General features: G+C 45.9%; 1 protein-coding gene across 5 annotated transcripts in view; it reads left to right on the top strand.

Moving 5' to 3' along the window:
• Positions 1-18,721, top strand: part of LOC106593977 (C-Jun-amino-terminal kinase-interacting protein 4) — a 61,631-nt gene that overhangs the window by 21,587 nt on the left and 21,323 nt on the right. For 2 of the 5 annotated variants that reach the window (XM_045720020.2, XM_045720022.2), the window contains exons 5-13: positions 4,190-4,340; positions 6,442-6,528; positions 8,074-8,212; positions 8,375-8,468; positions 8,622-8,755; positions 9,582-9,593; positions 10,795-10,852; positions 18,073-18,225; positions 18,470-18,521. In XM_045720020.2, coding sequence (XP_045575976.1) covers positions 4,190-4,340; positions 6,442-6,528; positions 8,074-8,212; positions 8,375-8,468; positions 8,622-8,755; positions 9,582-9,593; positions 10,795-10,852; positions 18,073-18,225; positions 18,470-18,521 — 880 coding nt within the window. The remainder of the gene's footprint in view (positions 1-4,189; positions 4,341-6,441; positions 6,529-8,073; positions 8,213-8,374; positions 8,469-8,621; positions 8,756-9,581; positions 9,594-10,794; positions 10,853-18,072; positions 18,226-18,469; positions 18,522-18,721) is intronic. The other 3 variants (XM_045720021.2, XM_045720024.2, XM_045720026.2) reach the window with 3 other exon arrangements.

Here is an 18,721-nt window from a genome sequence, read left to right on the forward strand (position 1 = left end):
CAACCCACACAAGTGGCTCAGGTAGTGCAGCTAATCCAGGATGGCACATCAATGCGAGCTGTGGCAAGAAGGTTTGCTGTGTCTGTCAGCGTAGTGTCCAGAGCATGGAGGCGCTACCAGGAGACAGGCCAGTACATCAGGAGACGTGGAGGAGGCCGTAGGAGGGCAACAACCCAGCAGCAGGACCGCTACCTCCGCCTTTGTGCAAGGAGGAGCAGGAGGAGCACTGCCAGAGCCCTGCAAAATGACCTCCAGCAGGCCACAAATGTGCATGTGTCTGCTCAAACGGTCAGAAACAGACTCCTTGAGGGTGGTATGAGGGCCCGACGTCCACAGGTGGGGGTTGTGCTTACAGCCCAACACCGTGCAGGACGTTTGGCATTTGCCAGAGAACACCAAGATTGGCAAATTCGCCACTGGCGCCCTGTGCTCTTCACAGATGAAAGCAGGTTCACACTGAGCATGTGACAGACGTGACAAGAGTCTGGAGACGCCGTGGAGAACGTTCTGCTGCCTGCAACATCCTCCAGCATGACCGGTTTGGAGGTGGGTCAGTCATGGTGTGGGGTGGCATTTCTTTGGGGGGCCGCACAGCCCTCCATGTGCTCGCCAGAGGTAGCCTGACTGCCATTAGGTACCGAGATGAGATCCTCAGACCCCTTGTGAGACCATATGCTGGTGCGGTTGGCCCTGGGTTCCTCCTAATGCAAGACAATGCTAGACCTCATGTGGCTGGAGTGTGTCAGCAGTTCCTGCAAGAGGAAGGCATTGATGCTATGGACTGGCCCGCCCGTTCCCCAGACCTGAATCCAGTTGAGCACATCTGGGACATCATGTCTCGCTCCATCCACCAACGCCACATTGCACCACAGACTGTCCAGGAGTTGGCGGATGCTTTAGTCCAGGTCTGGGAGGAGATCCCTCAGGAGACCATCCGCCACCTCATCAGGAGCATGCCCAGGCATTGTAGGGAGGTCATACAGGCACGTGGAGGCCACACACACTACTGAGCCTCATTTGACTTGTTTTAAGGACATTACATCAAAGTTGGATCAGCCTGTAGTGTGGTTTTCCACTTTAATTTTGAGTGTGACTCCAAATCCAGACCTCCATGGGTTGATAAATTGGATTTCCATTGATTATTTTTGTGTGATTTTGTTGTCAGCACATTCAACTATGTAAAGAAAAAAGTATTTAATAAGATTATTTCTTTCATTCAGATTTAGGATGTGTTGTTTAAGTGTTCCCTTTATTTGTTTGAGCAGTATATTTTAAAGTGCTACTTAAGTAATTTTTGTTGGTATCTTTATTTATTTTATCTTTATTTAACTAGGCAAGTCAGTTAAGAACAAATTCTTATTTTCAATGACGGCCTAGGAACAGTGGGTTAACTGCCTTGTTCAGGGGCAGAACAACAGATTTTGTACCTTGTCAGCTCAGGGATTTGATCTTGCACCCTTTCGGTTACTAGTCCAACACTCTAACCACTAGGCTACCCTGGCGCTCCAGTATCTGTACTTTACTATTATTATTTTTGACAACTTTTCAAATAAAATAAAATAAAATTGTACTGGTCACATGCGCAGAATACAACAGGTGTAGACCTTACAGTGAAATGCTTTCTTACAAGCCCTTAATCAACAATGCAGTTTTAAGAAAATCCCCCCCCCCCCCAAAGTAAGAGCTAAGAGCAGCAGTAAATAACAATAGCGGGGCTATATACAGGGGGTACCGGTACAGAGTCAATGTGGAGGCTATATACAGGGGGTGCCGGTACAGAGTCAATGTGGAGGCTATATACAGGGGGTACCGGTACAGAGTCAATGTGGAGGCTATATACAGGGGGTACCGGTACAGAGTCAATGTGGAGGCTATATACAGGGGGTACCGGTACAGAGTCAATGTGGAGGCTATATACAGGGGGTACCGGTACAGAGTCAATGTGGAGGCTATATACAGGGGGTGCCGGTACAGAGTCAATGTGGAGGCTATATACAGGGGGTGCCGGTACAGAGTCAATGTGGAGGCTATATACAGGGGGTACCGGTACAGAGTCAATGTGGAGGCTATATACAGGGGGTACCGGTACAGAGTCAATGTGGAGGCTATATACAGGGGGTACCGGTACAGAGTCAATGTGGAGGCTATATACAGGGGGTACCGGTACAGAGTCAATGTGGAGGCTATATACAGGGGGTACCGGTACAGAGTCAATGTGGAGGCTATATACAGGGGTACCGGTACAGAGTCAATGTGGAGGCTATATACAGGGGGTACCGGTTCAGAGTCAATGTGCGGGGGCACCGGTGTCGAGGTAATTGAGGTAATATGTACATGTAGGTAGAGATTAAAGTGACTATGCATAGATAATAACAGAGAGTAGCAGCAGAGTAGAAGGGGGGGGGGCAATGCATATAGTCTGGGTAGCCATTTGATTAGATGTTCAGGAGTCTTATGGCTTGGGGGTAGAAGCTGTTTAGAAGCCTCTTGGACCTAGACTTGGCGCTCCAGTACCGCTTGCCGTGCGGTAGCAGAGAGAACAGTCTATGACTGGGGTGGCTGGAGTCTTTGACAATTTTTAGGGCCTTCCTCTGACACTGCCTGGTATAGAGGTCCTGGATGGCAGGAAGCTTGGCCTCAGTGATGTACTTTTACTTCACCTCATTCCTAAAGAATATTATGTCCTTTTTACTCCATACATGTTCCCTGACACTCAAAAGTACTCGTTACATTTTGAATGCTTAGCAGGACAGAAAATGGTCAAATTCGCACACTTATCAAGAGAACATCCCTGGTCATCCTTACTGCCTCTGATCTGGCGGACTCACTAAACACACATGCTTTGTTTGTAATGATGTCAAGAGTGTTGGAGTGTGACCCTGGCTATCCGTAAATTTTAAAAAAAACAAGAAAATTGTGCTGTCTGATTTGCTTAATATAAGGATTTTTTTATTATTTGTACTTTTACTTTTGAGACTTAAGTATATTTTAGCAACTACATTTACTTTTGATACTTAAGTATATTTAAAACCAAATACTTTTAGTCTTTTACTCAAGTAATATTTTACTGGGTGACTCTTACCTTAGTAGTGATTTTCTATTAAGGTGTCTCTACTTTTCTTCAAGTATGAGAATTGAATACTTTTTACACCACTGCTTATGGGAGATTCCATAGCAGCACCTGAGACAGCATTTTTCACCACCATCAACAAGACAACAAATGATGGAATTTCTTGTGGTAGAATGGTGTCACGTCCTTCCAATAGAGTTCCAGACACTTGTAGACTCAATGCCAAGGTGCAATGAAGCTGTTCTGGCTCGTGGTGGCCCAACGCCCTATTAAGACACTTTATGTTAGTGTTTCCTGTACTTTGGCAGTTACCTGTAGATGATTATAACATCTGTTATTATAGCAGGTGGAATTTTATGACTTGGACTTAGAACATTCTAAAAGTATATATTTTTAAATGTTTTATTTAACCAGGGGAGCCCATTGAGACCAAACATTAACATTCAAATAAAACATTTCTAAAAACTACAGGTTACAATTTAAAAAACTACAACTTCAACATCAGAGTAAATGTTGACATTTAATCAAGACAAATGCAATTCCTATTTAACCAATTCAACATTAGACTCCTAAACTGCCCTAGTGGAACCAGGTAATCAGGACACCAGGAGTTCTGCAGGTTATTCCAAAAATGGGGGGCATTAAAACCGAAGGCGGATTCACCTAATTTGTTTAGTAGAGCTTTGTAAACAAAAAGGGAATAGTGAAGTGATCTTTAGGACTTTAATGAGTACCAGCCAACCTTTTGATACAGGATGCAGTGAGGAGTATTAAAACTGTCACCTGTGATAAAGCGAACGGCGCTGTGGTAGACGGCATCCAAAGGTGTAAGAGTAGTGGCTGCTGCATTCTGGTAAATGGTGTCACCATAATCAACAACTGGCAGTAAAGTTGACTGTACAATCTGCTTCCTGCTGTTTAGGGAGAGGCAAGATCGTTTGTAAAACATAAGCCCACTTTAAGTCTTAGCTTTTTAACTCCCTCATCAGAATGTTTTTTAAACGTTGTCAATACGAATGGCCAGATATATTTATAGTGTAGTTAGTGTAGCCAGTCATGCTCAACATGCCCCTCACACTGTATAATCTGAGTGACCCTCTTCCTCTTCTGTCTCTCTAGGAAAGAGCGTCCCATGTCTCTGGGTGTCTTCCCCATGTCAGGAGGGGGGTCAGTTCTGACCCCTGACCTCCAGGCCAGGTCTGAGACGCCGGGCGCAGAGGCCTGGAGGTTCAACGACCTGGAGCGTCCGCGCTCCAATGCCAGCCTCAAGGTGGGAAATGGGGACGGCTCGATAACAGATACATGGAGATGTGATTGGCACAGCCTAGAAAAAAAGGGGGGGAATGAAACTGTCTATTTTAATGATCAGATACATTTGAATAAACCTGAGTCTGTTTATTTCTGCTTGGGTGAGGCTATATGTTCAAATACATTTGAAATGCCTCTTTCTACAAGAAGGGGGTCTTTGGACTAATCACAGACAATGTGAGAGAGCAAGGGTGCACCTCAATAGTCTGAAGTGGCTGCCTCCTATTGTTTCCTCCCCCTCGTGTGCTTAGAGCACAGGGCTCTGGACTAGGCACGCTTAGCATGCCTAATGAAGAGGTCTTTGGAAAGGGCTCTGAGAGGGGAGAGAGTCGGCACCCCTCTGTGATGTCTTCTAGAAGGATCTGACAGGGGCTTCTGTGTATTCATACAACCGCCCTCCCCTCCTCCTCAGTACATATCCAAATGAACCCCCAAACCAGCCATTCAGAGCATGTTTCAGAGGGCCAACTTCATGAATATGCATAACTTAGCAGGATAGAATGCTCCTTATTTAGTAATTTGTCCTCATCCTGTTAGATGTCTGTCAGATGGTAACATAATGACATCATCGCTCTCTGGCACTGGATGAGATTCTCAGTAGTATACCAAATGCCGTCACGCTCCCCCACAGACCCACAGTCACAAAGACTTAGTGTGTTATTGTACCGTCCTGAAAGGGGCTTTGCACTTCCTTTACATAAGCGGTAGGAATGAGCATCACCACTTTGAATATTACTGCATGGAGTCTGTATACATATCTATTTTTCTCTTCAGTGATGGTAAAATACCCTAAGGGTGCCTGTGTTATTTCGGCTGCTGCTCTGCTTCGTTCAGAAGTGGGGCATGGTCTCGGTGACGAGGGGTAGATGGTCTGTGCCGTGGTAGATTCTGGGATAGAGGCTGCTGGCAGGCACCCAATCACTGGGGGAGAGAGAGCGCAGGCCGGCACGTGATTGGATGTTTTGACTCTTTGTAAATGAGTAGTTGTATTGATTGTCAAAATGTTCCACTACATAACATTTTATGGTATGGCCAACCTAGAAATAGCTTTTTCTTTATGGAATCGTCTATTGTTGATCTGTAAGTGTAGTGACAGTGGTATCTCTTATAGACTGTATTGGTTTTCTTTATATAGGCTAAAAATACTCAGTCCCAGCGGTCAAAGCTGGTTGAAATGATGTCATTAGAACCAGTTGGGGGCTATGTGCAAACCCCATGTTGACATGACCATAGTTTTCTGACATGTATTCTCTTCAGATGAACTGCTCTGAGTTCATTAACAAATGCCATCGGTCACACACTACCATTGATTGAGCACTGCTCTCTCGTCCAGCTGTCAATTCAAACAGCAAACATATGTCTCGCAGCCATGAACTAAATGCTGTGTGCCATTTCAACCAGATTACCACTGCTTCTGATGCCTGGACTTTTAGAATAGTATCGGAATCATTCATTGCAATAACCTGTCTCTTACCCATACAGAAGAACCTAGAAAAGGGAGATTGCAGCCACCAATGAAAGATGTGAACATATGTATTTTCAGATTTAGTTTGGAATTCGAGTGTGTTCAGGGTTTTTGGGTTCTCCCATAAATAAGGGCGACCTCATAAGCGTTCAACCCCAAGAGTCAGTATGTGAGTAACTCAAACCCTAAACTTCATTGACACAATAATACTCTGACTATGTAAGTAGGGTTCTTCTGTATGGTTCAGTGACTGGACTTCATAGGCTTCAGTCAGCTGTGGTGAGATGGCTTCAGTCAGCTGTGGTGAGATGGCTTCAGTCAGCTGTGGTGAGATGGCTTCAGTCAGCTGTGGTGAGATGGCTTCAGTCAGCTGTGGTGAGATGGCTTCAGTCAGCTGTGGTGAGATGGTAGTCACTGGGCTAGTCGGTCACCTCAAAACCTCCGACATGTTGAATCTAATAACCTTGACTTTCAGCCAGCCATCACCAGCTGTGAGCAATGTAGACCGACACTCACACACACGCACGCTTGGCAGTGTGTGTTGCCTCAGTGCTTCTGCAGAAATGCGCTTCTTCATTGTAACTCTCTTCCCAAGCAGTTGGATGCAGACGACCCCCCAAAGAAAAGGGATGGTTACAGTACGCTGCAGATCTCTTGGGGGAATTCACTCCCAGACGACTGCAAGGTAGTTGTCTCTGTGGTGGTGGATAAGAAAACCGTCACTGTAAGCCGCTTGTACATGCCATGGAGAGCCCCATGTTGTGTGTGTGTGTGTGGGCTTTAGTAGTTGTCTTCAGTGTGCTGTTTCATTTTTTCAGAGCAAGCAGCATCTCTTTGCGCATTATTCAAATTATTCAAAGTCCCTCACTTCACAGACCACCTGAGCCCAATGCAACCATGTCAGGTTTCCCTTCAAATCCTAGATGGATCCTCCTCAGTGAGCTAAAGGAACAATCAATGATCACCTCCATTTAGTTTCCCCCCTAAAATGAGCTGTTTTGATCAGTCAGTGGTCTGTAGAGTGGGGAAGGCGTGGTTCCATTCAGCTTCTATGTTGTCGTGTTTCATTTTGCCAAACTGCATGGTACTAGCTGTACTTCTTTCACACGCTGTTGCTGTCCTAGCTCCGTTTCATTTTTTTCACGTGAACTTGGAAGAAAATTGTCTCACAGTATGTTGTTATCTCAGTTTTAGCATGTATACCATTCTCCGTAGTTAAATAACAGTCTTCGTAGTTATAACACTCTTTGTAGTTTTACACAGTAGAACTACACTGTAGTTTTAAATCTTATTGTACTCTATGTAGACTTAGCATTGGAGATTAGATCACTTATTATTGTGTTGTCATTCATAGTGAATCTTGTGTTTGTTTCTGTTATGAGCTGACCTTTGAGTTGTGTGTGTGTTCTGTGTTGTTGTCTCTCAGGGAAGGAATGGCACTCCCTACTGGGCCCATGATTGGTTTATGTTCTGTGTTGACCTGTGACCTCTTGTGAAGTCCATGTGAACCCTGTGATCTGATGTGAAGTGTGAATTTGTGTGTATTAGCTGTCTTCTCCCAATTAAAAAGTGATCACTTCAAAGAAATACCTTTAAGAAATGTTATATATTAAAATGAAAGATCTTTACTCCCGAGTGGCGCAGTGGTCTAAGACACTGCATCTCAGTGCAAGAGGCGTCACTACAGCTCCTGGTTAGAATCCAGGCTGAATTACATCCAGCTGTGATTGGGAGTCCCAATGGGCGGCACACAATTGGCCCAGCATTGTCCGGCTTTGGCCGTTGTAGGCCGTCATTGTAAATAAGAATTTGTTCTTAAGTGACTCATAATAGAATACATTTTTTCTGGAAGTTGATGGGAGTCACAGGCCATGGGTTTCTGTCTGTACTACTTGTGTCCTCAATGTCTGTAACTAGTGCTTGCTTAGTTTTGTCCCCAGCTCCAGTGTGACTGCTTTAAGCCAGGCTGAGCTGTGGTGTTGTGGTGTCTTCCCTGTCTGACCTGTTACCATGGTGACGTCCCTGTGTTCCTTAGTTCCTGTCCTGTCTCTACTGTACCTAGCACTAGAGACAGGAGTTTTTCCTCTGCACATGACCTTACCAGGAAAAACTCCGGGCCCTAGTTCAGGAAAATGTTATCCCTTAATGGGTCAAGGTCAGGGTTAGGGTTAATCTTTGACTCTTGACCTCTCTATGACCTCTATGATGACCCTATCGGTTGTGGTTGCAGGACGAGCTGTCGGACCTTGGCTCGAAGTCGGTCACTCCCATGTCCACCACAGCCTCGGACGTTGCCATGGAAGGGGAGAGGCCAAACAGTAAGAGCATGGAGTTGCTGGCGGCACTGGGGAACAGGTCAATATCAGTGGGTATGAAATGTTACTCACGATACTGCAACTAAGTCCTCACGACAAGTATTACAATGGTAGATGACAGAGAGATTTGTCTTTGTAGACATTCTTGATGATCTAATAGCACATAATAAAGTTCTCTTTGATTTGATTCTATTCTGTATTATACGTGTCCTGTAGGTTTGCCAGAGAACGAGGATAGCTCAGAGGTGCATGACATCATTGAGTCCACCCCTGAACTGGACATGGACCTCAGTGGATACAAAGCATCCAGGTAACCCCTACAAAACCATAACCATATAGTCAACTTGGGATAAATCCTCTCTTTCATTGACAAATTGAGACTACAATTTAGACCTTGAAATACATTGGGTATTACTCCTGTACAATCTGCTAAATGCTAACTGCTAATCCCTCCACTATGCAGCACCCCGACCAAAGGAGGCATTGGCATTGAGAACATGGCGTTTGACCGCAACACAGACTCTCTGTTTGCGGAGCTGTCGTCTGCAGGCATAGGGGACGTCATCGGAGACGTGGACGAGGGGGCGGACCTGCTGGGTAAGGGAGGGAAGGAACTCTTTCCTATAGCAGCAAAACACCTCCAAGGATGTGTAGCGTTTAGCATTGTAGTAACATTGTTATAACACTAGTGACTTTATGGTAAGTAAATATAACACCTTTAACGATCTGTTGCTATTAGCATTTTAGTAATGTTGTAGTAACATTGTAGCAACGTTATGATAATGAATTACAACACAAGGATCGATTTCTATATAAGCTATACTGTAAGAACTAAATTAAGCCTGACACCTTCAAGGAACAGTATTCATTTCCCCCCAACATTACAGCAACTTTTGGGAAGATTTCTATATTTAAAAAAATGGACGTACAAACTGTGTGACACTGTCAAATACAAAGTTCAACCGTTGGATTCATTTAAAAGTTTATCTTTGGAATGTCTCTTAACAGATGGAGTTAAACTAGTTTTGGAATGTCTTTTGACAGATGGAGTTTAACTAGTTTTGGGATGACTTGTGTTAACCCCTTGTGAGTGTCTGAGTGTGTTGTTTACCCAGGTGACCTCCCTACGTTGTTCCTGCTCCTGTCTTCAATACATGCTAACTCCTGAATTACTATAGTAGCAGGCCACTGAGTTAGACAATAAACGGACACTATTTTACTACATTCAGCTCACTAATACACACTGGCTGTTGCACTAAAGTGAAATAACTCTTGCTGTTAGGTAAAAAAAAGCTAAACTGGATTTTGAAATTCTGCTTGTATAAGTTAAAAGTCATTCTCTGCTGTTAGCTCCATCAGTGTCTAACCCGCCTCTCTCTCTCCTCATTGTGTCCTCTCCTCTGGCTTTTGTCCCTAACCCCAGTGGAGTACTCTGGTGTGTATTATGACCTCAAAACCTCTCCTTTGCTCCTTCTCCTTTGTTATTTCTCCTCCGATACCTCTCTCTATGCCCTCAGAGGAAATCTCTATTCCAGGGATGGGTATCTGCAGTTGTGTGTGTGCAGGATTTTGCTCCACCCTAACACACCTGACTTAATTAAAGTTAACATGTTCTATATTGGAAAACCATGGCTAGTTTATTAGGCTTTGTGAATCTGGTGTATTTTAATGCTGGGCAGGAACAAAAGCCTGCCTGTATACACTGTGGCCCTTCAGGACCAGTTGCCCATCCCTGCTCTACATTCGGCCTCTCACCACCTCATATCTACAGCTCATAGCTCTACTACTACTGCCTTGACCTGCATTTGACCCCCGCTCCTCGCTAGCATTACAGTGGCAACAAAAGTTGATCACAAGATGAAACCGGACATATGAAAGCTGTTAGAAGGGCTAAATGCATTTAGAACATTTTTGTTCTTCATATAACTGCTTTGGTTATACTGATTTATGTCTAAAATGCACCATAAGCATGAAGAATAACTCATCGTACAGCTTTAATAACACATTTTTTACTTTACAGCTTAAATAGTTTTAGTTTGTGTGTTTGTTTTTATAGCTTCTCTAGCTTTCCCAACTGTCTTTCTACCCCAGAACTGTAACTCATTTCTTTCCCCACTAGCATGTTAGGAGTACCCTAGCTCTCATTCCTCCGTTGTGTTTCTCATACATACCTCATGTCTCACTCTCTCCACCTCTCTCTCGTTCTCTTGCTTGACTTGGATTGCATGGTTTTCTCAGATCTTAGCTTGCTTGGTAAGACCTCACCCGCTCGCTCCATCCTTCTCTGTTGCGACATGTAACATGTTCTGTTTGGTGGCTGTTGGGGTTGTCCTTGTTTTGTATTTCTTAGAAATATCTCACTATGATATTTAACACCCTGAATGGACTGATTCTTTATTATATCTATATGAATATTTAAGTCAGTCAATGTGACTGTGTTCATCCATTGAAGTAAATGCACCTCCATAAATATAGATTTATTTTGGATAAAGATTTAAAAACATAGTAGATTAAGAACTATTTGATAGATAAGAGAATCTATCCAGGCCTTCTATACATGCTGTTCTATAAACTCCAGTTGTATGAACACAAAGCAGAAAACGAGTTCATTTCTCGGTGTTGCTCCTTGTTTACAGGTATGGGTCGTGAGGTTGAGAACCTGATCACGGAGAACACACAACTAATGGAGACAAAGTAAGAAAAACACACTGAGAGTGGTATAGTTTTAGATTTATTTGACATTTATACTGAACAAAAATATAAACGCAACATGCAACAATTTCAAGGATTTGAGTTACAGAGTTCCATAAATTCAGGCCCTAAATCTATGGATGTCACATGACTGGGAATACAGAAATGCATCAGTTGGTCACAGATACCTTAAAAAAAAGGTAGGGGTGTGGATCAGAAAACCAGTCAGTATCTAGTGTGATCACCATTTGCATCATGCAGCGTGACACATCTCCTTCACATAGAGTTGATCAGGCTGTTGATTGTGGCCTGTGGAATGTTGTCCCACTCCTCTTCAATGGCTGTGCGAAGTTTCTGGATATTGGCGGGAACTGGAACACGCTGTCCTACACGTCGATCTAGAGCATCCCAAACATGCTCAAGGGGTGACATGTCTGGTGAGTATGCAGGCCATAGAAGAACTGGGACATTATCAGCTTCCAGGAATTGTGTACAGATCCTTGCGACATGGGGCCGTGCATTATCATGCTGGAACATGAGGGGATGGCGGCAGACGCATGGCACGACAATGGGCCTCAATATCTCATCATGTTATCTTCTATGGGCTAGGTGGAACGCTTGCGTCCCACCTACTCAACAGCCAGTGTAATCCCGTGGCGCGTTATTCAAATACCTTAGAAATGCTATTACTTCAATTTCTCAAACATATGACTATTTTACACCATTTTAAAGACAAGACTCTCGGTAATCTAACCACACTGTCCGATTTCAAAAAGGCTTTACAACGAAAGCAAAACATTAGATTATGTCAGCAGAGTACCCAGCCAGAAATAATCAGACACCCATTTTTCAAGCTAGCATATGTCACATAAACCCAACCACAGCTAAATGCAGCACTAACCTTTGATGATCTTCATCAGATGACAATCCTAGGACATTATGTTATACAATACATGCATGTTTTGTTCAATCAAGTTCATATTTATATCAAAAACCAGCTTTTTACATTAGCATGTGACTAGCATTCCCACCGAACACTGCCGGTGAATTTACTAAATTACTCACGATAAACGTTCACAAAAAACATAACAATTATTTTAAGAATTATAGATACAGAACTCCTCTATGCACTCGATATGTCCGATTTTAAAATAGCTTTTCGGTGAAAGCACATTTTGCAATATTCTCAGTAGATAGCCCATCATCACAGGGCTAGCTATTTAGACACCCAGCAAGTTTAGCACTCACCAAAGTCAGATTTACTATAAGAAAAATGTTATTACCTTTGCTGTTCTTCGTCAGAATGCACTCCCAGGACTTATACTTCAATAACAAATGTTGGTTTGGTCCCAAATAATCCATTGTTATATCCAAATAGCGGCGTTTTGTTCGTGCGTTCAAGACACTATCCGAAAGGGTAAATAAGGGTGACGAGCATGGCGCATTTCGTGACAAAAAATGTCTAAATATTCCATTACCGTACTTCGAAGCATGTCAACCGCTGTTTAAAATCAAATTTTATGCCATTTTCTCGTAAAAAAGCGATAATATTCCGACCGGGAAAGCCTGTATACGTACAAAGAGAGAGAAAATAAATACATCTCGTGCCCTCGTGCACGAGCGTGAGTCTCAGAGTACTCTGACCAGCCACGATCCAAAGGCGATAATGTGTTTCAGCCTGGGGCTGCCTCGATATCATTCGGCTTTTTCCCGGGTTCTGAGAGCCTATGGGAGCCGTAGGAAGTGTCACGTTACGGCAAAGATCCTCAGTCTTCAATAAAAAGAGCCAAGATGAACAACAACTTGTCAGAGAGGGCGCTTCCTGTTTGGAATCTTCTCAGGTTTTTGCCTGCCATATGAGTTCTGTTATACTCACAGACACCATTCAAACAGTTTTAGAAACTTTAGGGTGTTTTCTATCCGAAGCCAATAATTATATGCATATTCTAGTTACTGGGCAGGAGTAGTAACCAGATTAAATCGGGTACGTTTTTTATCCGGCTGTGTCAATACTGCCCCCTAGCCCTAACAGGTTAACTGCCCATACCATAACCCCACCGCCACCATGGAGCACTCTGTTCACAACGTTGACATCAGCAAACCGCTCGCCCACCCGATCCTATACATTTGGTCTATGGTTGTGAGGCCAGTTGGCTGTACTGCAAAATTCTCTAAAATGACGTTGGAGGTGGCTTATGGTAGAGAAATGAACATGAAATTCTCTGGCAACAGCTCTGGTGGACATTCCTGCAGTCAGCGTGGCAATTGCACACTCCCTCAATTTGAGACATCTGTGGCATTGTGTTTTGTGACAAAATATGACATTTTAGAGTGGCCTTTTATTGTCCCCACCACAAGGTGGACCTGTGTAATGATCATGCTGTGTAATCAGCTTATTGAAATGCCACACCTGTCAGGTGGATGGATAATCTTGGCAAAGGAGAAATGCTCACTAACAGGGATGTAAACAAATTTCAGCACAACATTTGAGAGAAAGAAGCTTTTTGTTTCTGGGATCTTTTATGTCAGCTCATGAAACATGAGACCAACACTTTACATGTTGAATTTATATTTTTGTTCAATGTATACCTGTCATATTCGTGAATGTAGGTGGCAGGGAAGTCAGGCGCAGGAGAAACCAAGTTGGTTAAATATGGAGTATTTAATAAAAAACAAACTCCATAACCAAAGTACAAAATAAACTGGGTAAAGAATACCCGTCGCACACCGAAACACAAATCCACGTAACATAACATACAAACAATCACTGACAAGGACATGAGGGGAAACAGAGGGTTAAATACACAAGTAATTAATGGAATTGGAAACATGTGGGATGGAAGACAAGACAAAACCAATGGATAATGAAAAACTGATCAATGATGGCTAGAAGACCAGTGACGTCGACCGCCGAGCAACACCCGTGCAAGGAGGGGCATCGACTTCGGCAGAAGTCCTGACAATAAGCAGTGAGCGGCGTCCCACGTCTCCTCCGTGCGCCGGAAACAATAGTCCACCGCAGGAGCCTCGGTCTGACTCTGATTCCAAGGGGCCAGAACCGGCTGATTCCCTTTCAGTGCATGTTGGGGTGAGAGGTTAGTTGAGGAGTGGCGGAGCGAATTTCTGCCCAGGGCACGAAGGCCGCCCACTTCCCCGGCCGGTCCTGGCAATAAGACCTCAGAAACCTACCCACATCCTGGTTAACGCTCTCCAGCTGCTCGTTACTTTCAGGGTGAAAACCTGAGGTAAGGCTGACCGAGACCCCCAGGTGTTCCATGAACGCCTTCCAAACCCTTGACGTGAACTGGGGACCCCGATCAGAAACTATATCCTCAGGCACCCTGTAGTGCCGAAAAACATGTATAAACAGAGCCTCTGCAGTCTGTAGGGCCGTAGGGAGACCGGGCAAAGGGAGGAGACGACAGGACTTAGAAAAACGTGGTGTTACCTTGTGAAGGTGGAAGATCGGTTATAAAATCCACTGATAAATGTGACCACGGCCGTTGTGGAACGGGTAAGGGTTGTAACTTACCTCTGGGTAGGTGTCTAGGAGCCTTGCATTGGGCGCACACTGAGCAGGAGGAAACATAAACCCTCACGTCCTTAGCTAAGGTGGGCCACCAGTAACTCCCAGTAAGACAGCGCATAGTCCGCCCAATCCCAGGATGACCAGAGGAGGGTGACGTGCGAGCCCAGTAGTTCAATCGGTCGCAGACAGCAGACGGAACGTACAGACGCCCAGATGGACACTGAAGGGGAGCGGGCTCTGCACGTGACGCCCGCTCAATGTCCACGTCCAGCTCCCATACAACCGGTGCCACTAAACACGAGGCTGGGATTATGGGAGTGGGATCCATGGACCGCTCCTCTGTGTCATACAGCCGGGACAGGCCGTCTGCCTTAATGTTCTGGGAACCTGGTCTGTAAGAAAGGGTAAACACAAAACGGGTGAAAAACATGGCCCACCTTGCCTGGCGAGGGTTCAGTCTCCTCGCCTCCTGGATGTACTCCAGATTGCGGTGGTCAGTCCAGATGAGAAAAGGGTGTTTAGCCCCCTCAAGCCAATGTCTCCACACCTTCAAAGCCTTGATGACAGCTAACAGCTCCCGGTCCACCACATCATAGTTTCGCTCCGCCGGGCTGAGCTTCTTAGAGAAGAAGGCACATGGGCGGAGCTTAGATGGCGTACCCGAGCTCTGAGAGAGCACAGCTCCTATCCCAGCGTCCGACGCGTCCACCTCCACTATGAATTGCAAAGATGGATCCGGATGAGCCAACACAGGAACCGAGGTAAACGGAGCCTTCAGTTTCCTAAAAGCCCTGTCCGCCCCAGCCGACCACTGCAAGTGCACCGGACCCCACTTCAGCAGTGAGGTAATGGGAGCAGCCACCTGACCAAAACCCCAGATAAACCTCCGGTAGTAGTTGGCAAACCCTAAAAATTGCTGCACCTCCTTCACCGTGGTGGGAGTCGGCCAATTACGCACGGCTGCAATACGGTCAACCTCCATCTCCACTCCTGACGTGGATAGGCGATACCCTAAGAAGGAGACGGACTGTTGAAAGAACAGGCATTTCTCAGCCTTGACATACAGGTCATGCTCCAACAGGCGACGAAGCACTTTGCGCACCAGGGACGCATGCTCGGCGCGTGTAGCGGAGTAAATCAGAATGTCATCGATATACACCACTACCCCCTGCCCGTGCAGGTCCCTGAAAATCTTGTCTACAAACGATTGGAAGACTGATGGAGCATTCTTTAACCCGTACGGCATGACGAGGTACTCATAATGCCCAGAGGTGGTACTAAATGCTGTCTTCCACTCGTCTCCATTTCGGATACGCACCAGATTGTACGCACTCCGGAGATCCAGTTTAGTGAAGAAGTGCACCCCGTGCATTAACTCAATCGCCAGGGCGATCAGGGGTAGCGGGTAACTGTACCCCACCGTGATTTTATTGAGACCTCGATAATCAATGCATGGGCGCAGACCTCCATCCTTCTTCTTCACAAAAAAGAAACTCGAGGAGACGGGTGAAATGGAGGGCCGAATGTACTCCTGATGCAGGGATTCAGAGACATATGTCTCCATAGCCACTGTCTCCGCTTGCGACAGGGGATACACGTGACTCTTGGGAAGTGCAGCGTCTACCATGAGATCTATCGCACAATCTCCCTGTCGATGGGGTGGTAATTGAGTCGCCTTCCTTTTACAGAAGGCGAGAGCCAAATCGGCATATTCGGGGGGAATGCGCACGGTGGAAACCTGGTCTGGACTTTCAACCGTAGTAGCACCAACAGAAACCCCTACACACCTACCTGAGCACTCTCGCGACCACCCCGTGAGAGCCCTCTGTGGCCAAGAAAAAGTGGGGTTATGACTAGTTAACCAAGGTAGGCCCAGCACTACAGGATACGCAGGAGTGTCAATAAGGAAAAGACAAACTTTTTTCTTGTGACCCCCCTGCGTCACCATACTCAAAGGAGCTGTAGCCTCCTTGATCCATCCTGACCCTAATGGTCGACTATCTAAGGTGTGAACGGGGAATGGAACATCCACGGGTACAATGGGAATCCCTAAACTACTAGCAAAAGCTTGATCAATGAAATTCCCAGCCGCGCCTGAATCTACTAGCGCCTTATGCTGGGAACGCTGGGAAAAAAATCAGGAAAAGTAACAGACACAAATATATGTGCAACAGAGGGCTCTGGATGAGAATGGTGCCTACTCACCTGGCGTGGCGCCAGAGCGCCCTGCCTGCTACCTCGATTCCCAGAAGAACCTACCCGGCACCGACCAGCAGTGTGACCTCTGCGGCCACCGATGGTGCACGAGCGGGAACCCCCTCCGGTCTCCCTGTGCACCCTCTCTCCCGGCTCCCTGGGTATAGGAGAGGGGGTGCGGGAGGATGGAACCACCAGACCCCGATCTGGACGTCCGCGAGCAGCCAGCAAGTTGTCCAGCCGGATGGGCAGATCCACCAGCTGGTCGAAGGTGAGGGTGGTGTCTCTGCAGGCCAGCTCCTGATGGACGTCCTCACGCAGACTGCAGCGATAATGGTCGATCAGGGCCCCGTGATTCCATCCCGCACCGGCTGCCAGGGTCCTGAACTCCAAAGCAAAATCCTGGACGCTCCTCGTCTCCTGCCTCAGATGGTAGAGGCGCTCACCCGCGGCTCTGCCCTTGGGTGGGTGGTCGAAGACTGCCCGGAAACGGCGGATGAACTCCTCATAACGGTCCAACGCCGCATCTCCTCCGTCACACACAGTGCTGGCCCATTCCAGGGCTCTCCCGGTGAGGCACGAGACGAGGGCGAAACTCTTCTCACGGTCTGATGGAACTGGTTGGACCGTGGCCAGATTAAGGTCTAATTGGAGGAGGAAACCCTGGCAGCTGGCAGTATTTCCGTCGTACCCCTGAGGCATGGATATTCGGGATTCCACCGGGTTCAGGTTGAGCAGGGGCGTGCAGTATAGACCCCGGTTGGGCTGGTGGAGGCGCTGGAAGAACTCCCTGTCTCTCCCAGCGGTCCATCTTCTGGACAACGCGCTCCATGGCGGCGCACAGATGGTGAAGCTTCTTCGCTTGCTCCTGGACGCGCTCCTCCACCTCCATGTCCGGGGTATCCTCTCCTGCTGACTTCAATATGCGGGTCGGTGATTCTGTCATATTCGTGAATGTAGGTGGCAGGGAAGTCAGGCGCAGGAGAAACCAAGTTGGTTAAATATGGAGTATTTAATAAAAAACAAACTCCATAACCGAAGTACAAAATAAACTGGGTAAAGAATACCCGTCGCACACCGAAACACAAATCCACGTAACATAACATACAAACAATCACCGACAAGGACATGAGGGGAAACAGAGGGTTAAATACACAGGTAATTAATGGGATTGGAAACAGGTGTGATGGAAGACAAGACAAAACCAATGGATAATGAAAAACTGATCAACGATGGCTAGAAGACCGGTGACGTCGACCGCCGAGCACCACCCGTGCAAGGAGGGGCATCGACTTCGGCAGAAGTCGTGACAATACCCCCCAAAGTCATTCAAATGTTATCAGTCTTTTAAACTGGTCTAAAGTCTATTCCATATTTAGATAGCTTTATAGATCCCACTATTCCGGACTATATACTGGAAGCACAACATAACACAAACATCTTGCATGCAGTGTTGTAAGGTGTCACATTCATTCCTTTCCCCCCTTGTTTCCTGTAGGAACGCTCTGAATGTGGTGAAGAATGACCTGATAGCGCGGGTGGATGAGCTGTCGTGTGAGAAGGAAGTGTTGCAGGGGGAACTAGACGCCGTGACACAGACCAGGAAAAACCTGGAGGAGAAGAACAGAGAGCTGGAGGAGGAGCTCAAGAAGTGGGTCAATAACAACAACAACACACGATAACACACTGATCATGTAAGGTCTACACCTGTTGTATTCGGCGCATGTGACAAATCAGATTTGATTTGATTTGACAACAGCAACACAACATATTAATATGGCCACCAATTGTAAGACTGTTTTTAGGGAAATCACCAAGAGTAAACTGTCAACATGAACACATGGCATAGCATATTGTTGATGAACCTGATTGAACCAATTTTTCTGTTTTTCCAGAGTGCGTGTGGAGATCGAGGAGGTGAAAGGGAAGCCAAACGAGGAAGAGGATGTGAGTGCCTCTTACCATATGTATAACATTGTCCTGTATAATGTGACTGTACCTCTTCATGTCCTATAGTGGTACCCCTTTCTATATTGTAATCACTGTTAAATGTATATTTTTATCATATTGCTGCAAAATGTACCTTCCTTAAAATTCAGCTTGTTACTATGATTGGTGCGTTGTATGTCTGACCAATAAAAACACCC

The sequence above is a fragment of the Salmo salar genome, chromosome 06, assembly GCF_965601325.2.
Source record: "Salmo salar chromosome 06, fSalSal1, whole genome shotgun sequence".
NCBI lineage: Eukaryota > Metazoa > Chordata > Actinopteri > Salmoniformes > Salmonidae > Salmo > Salmo salar.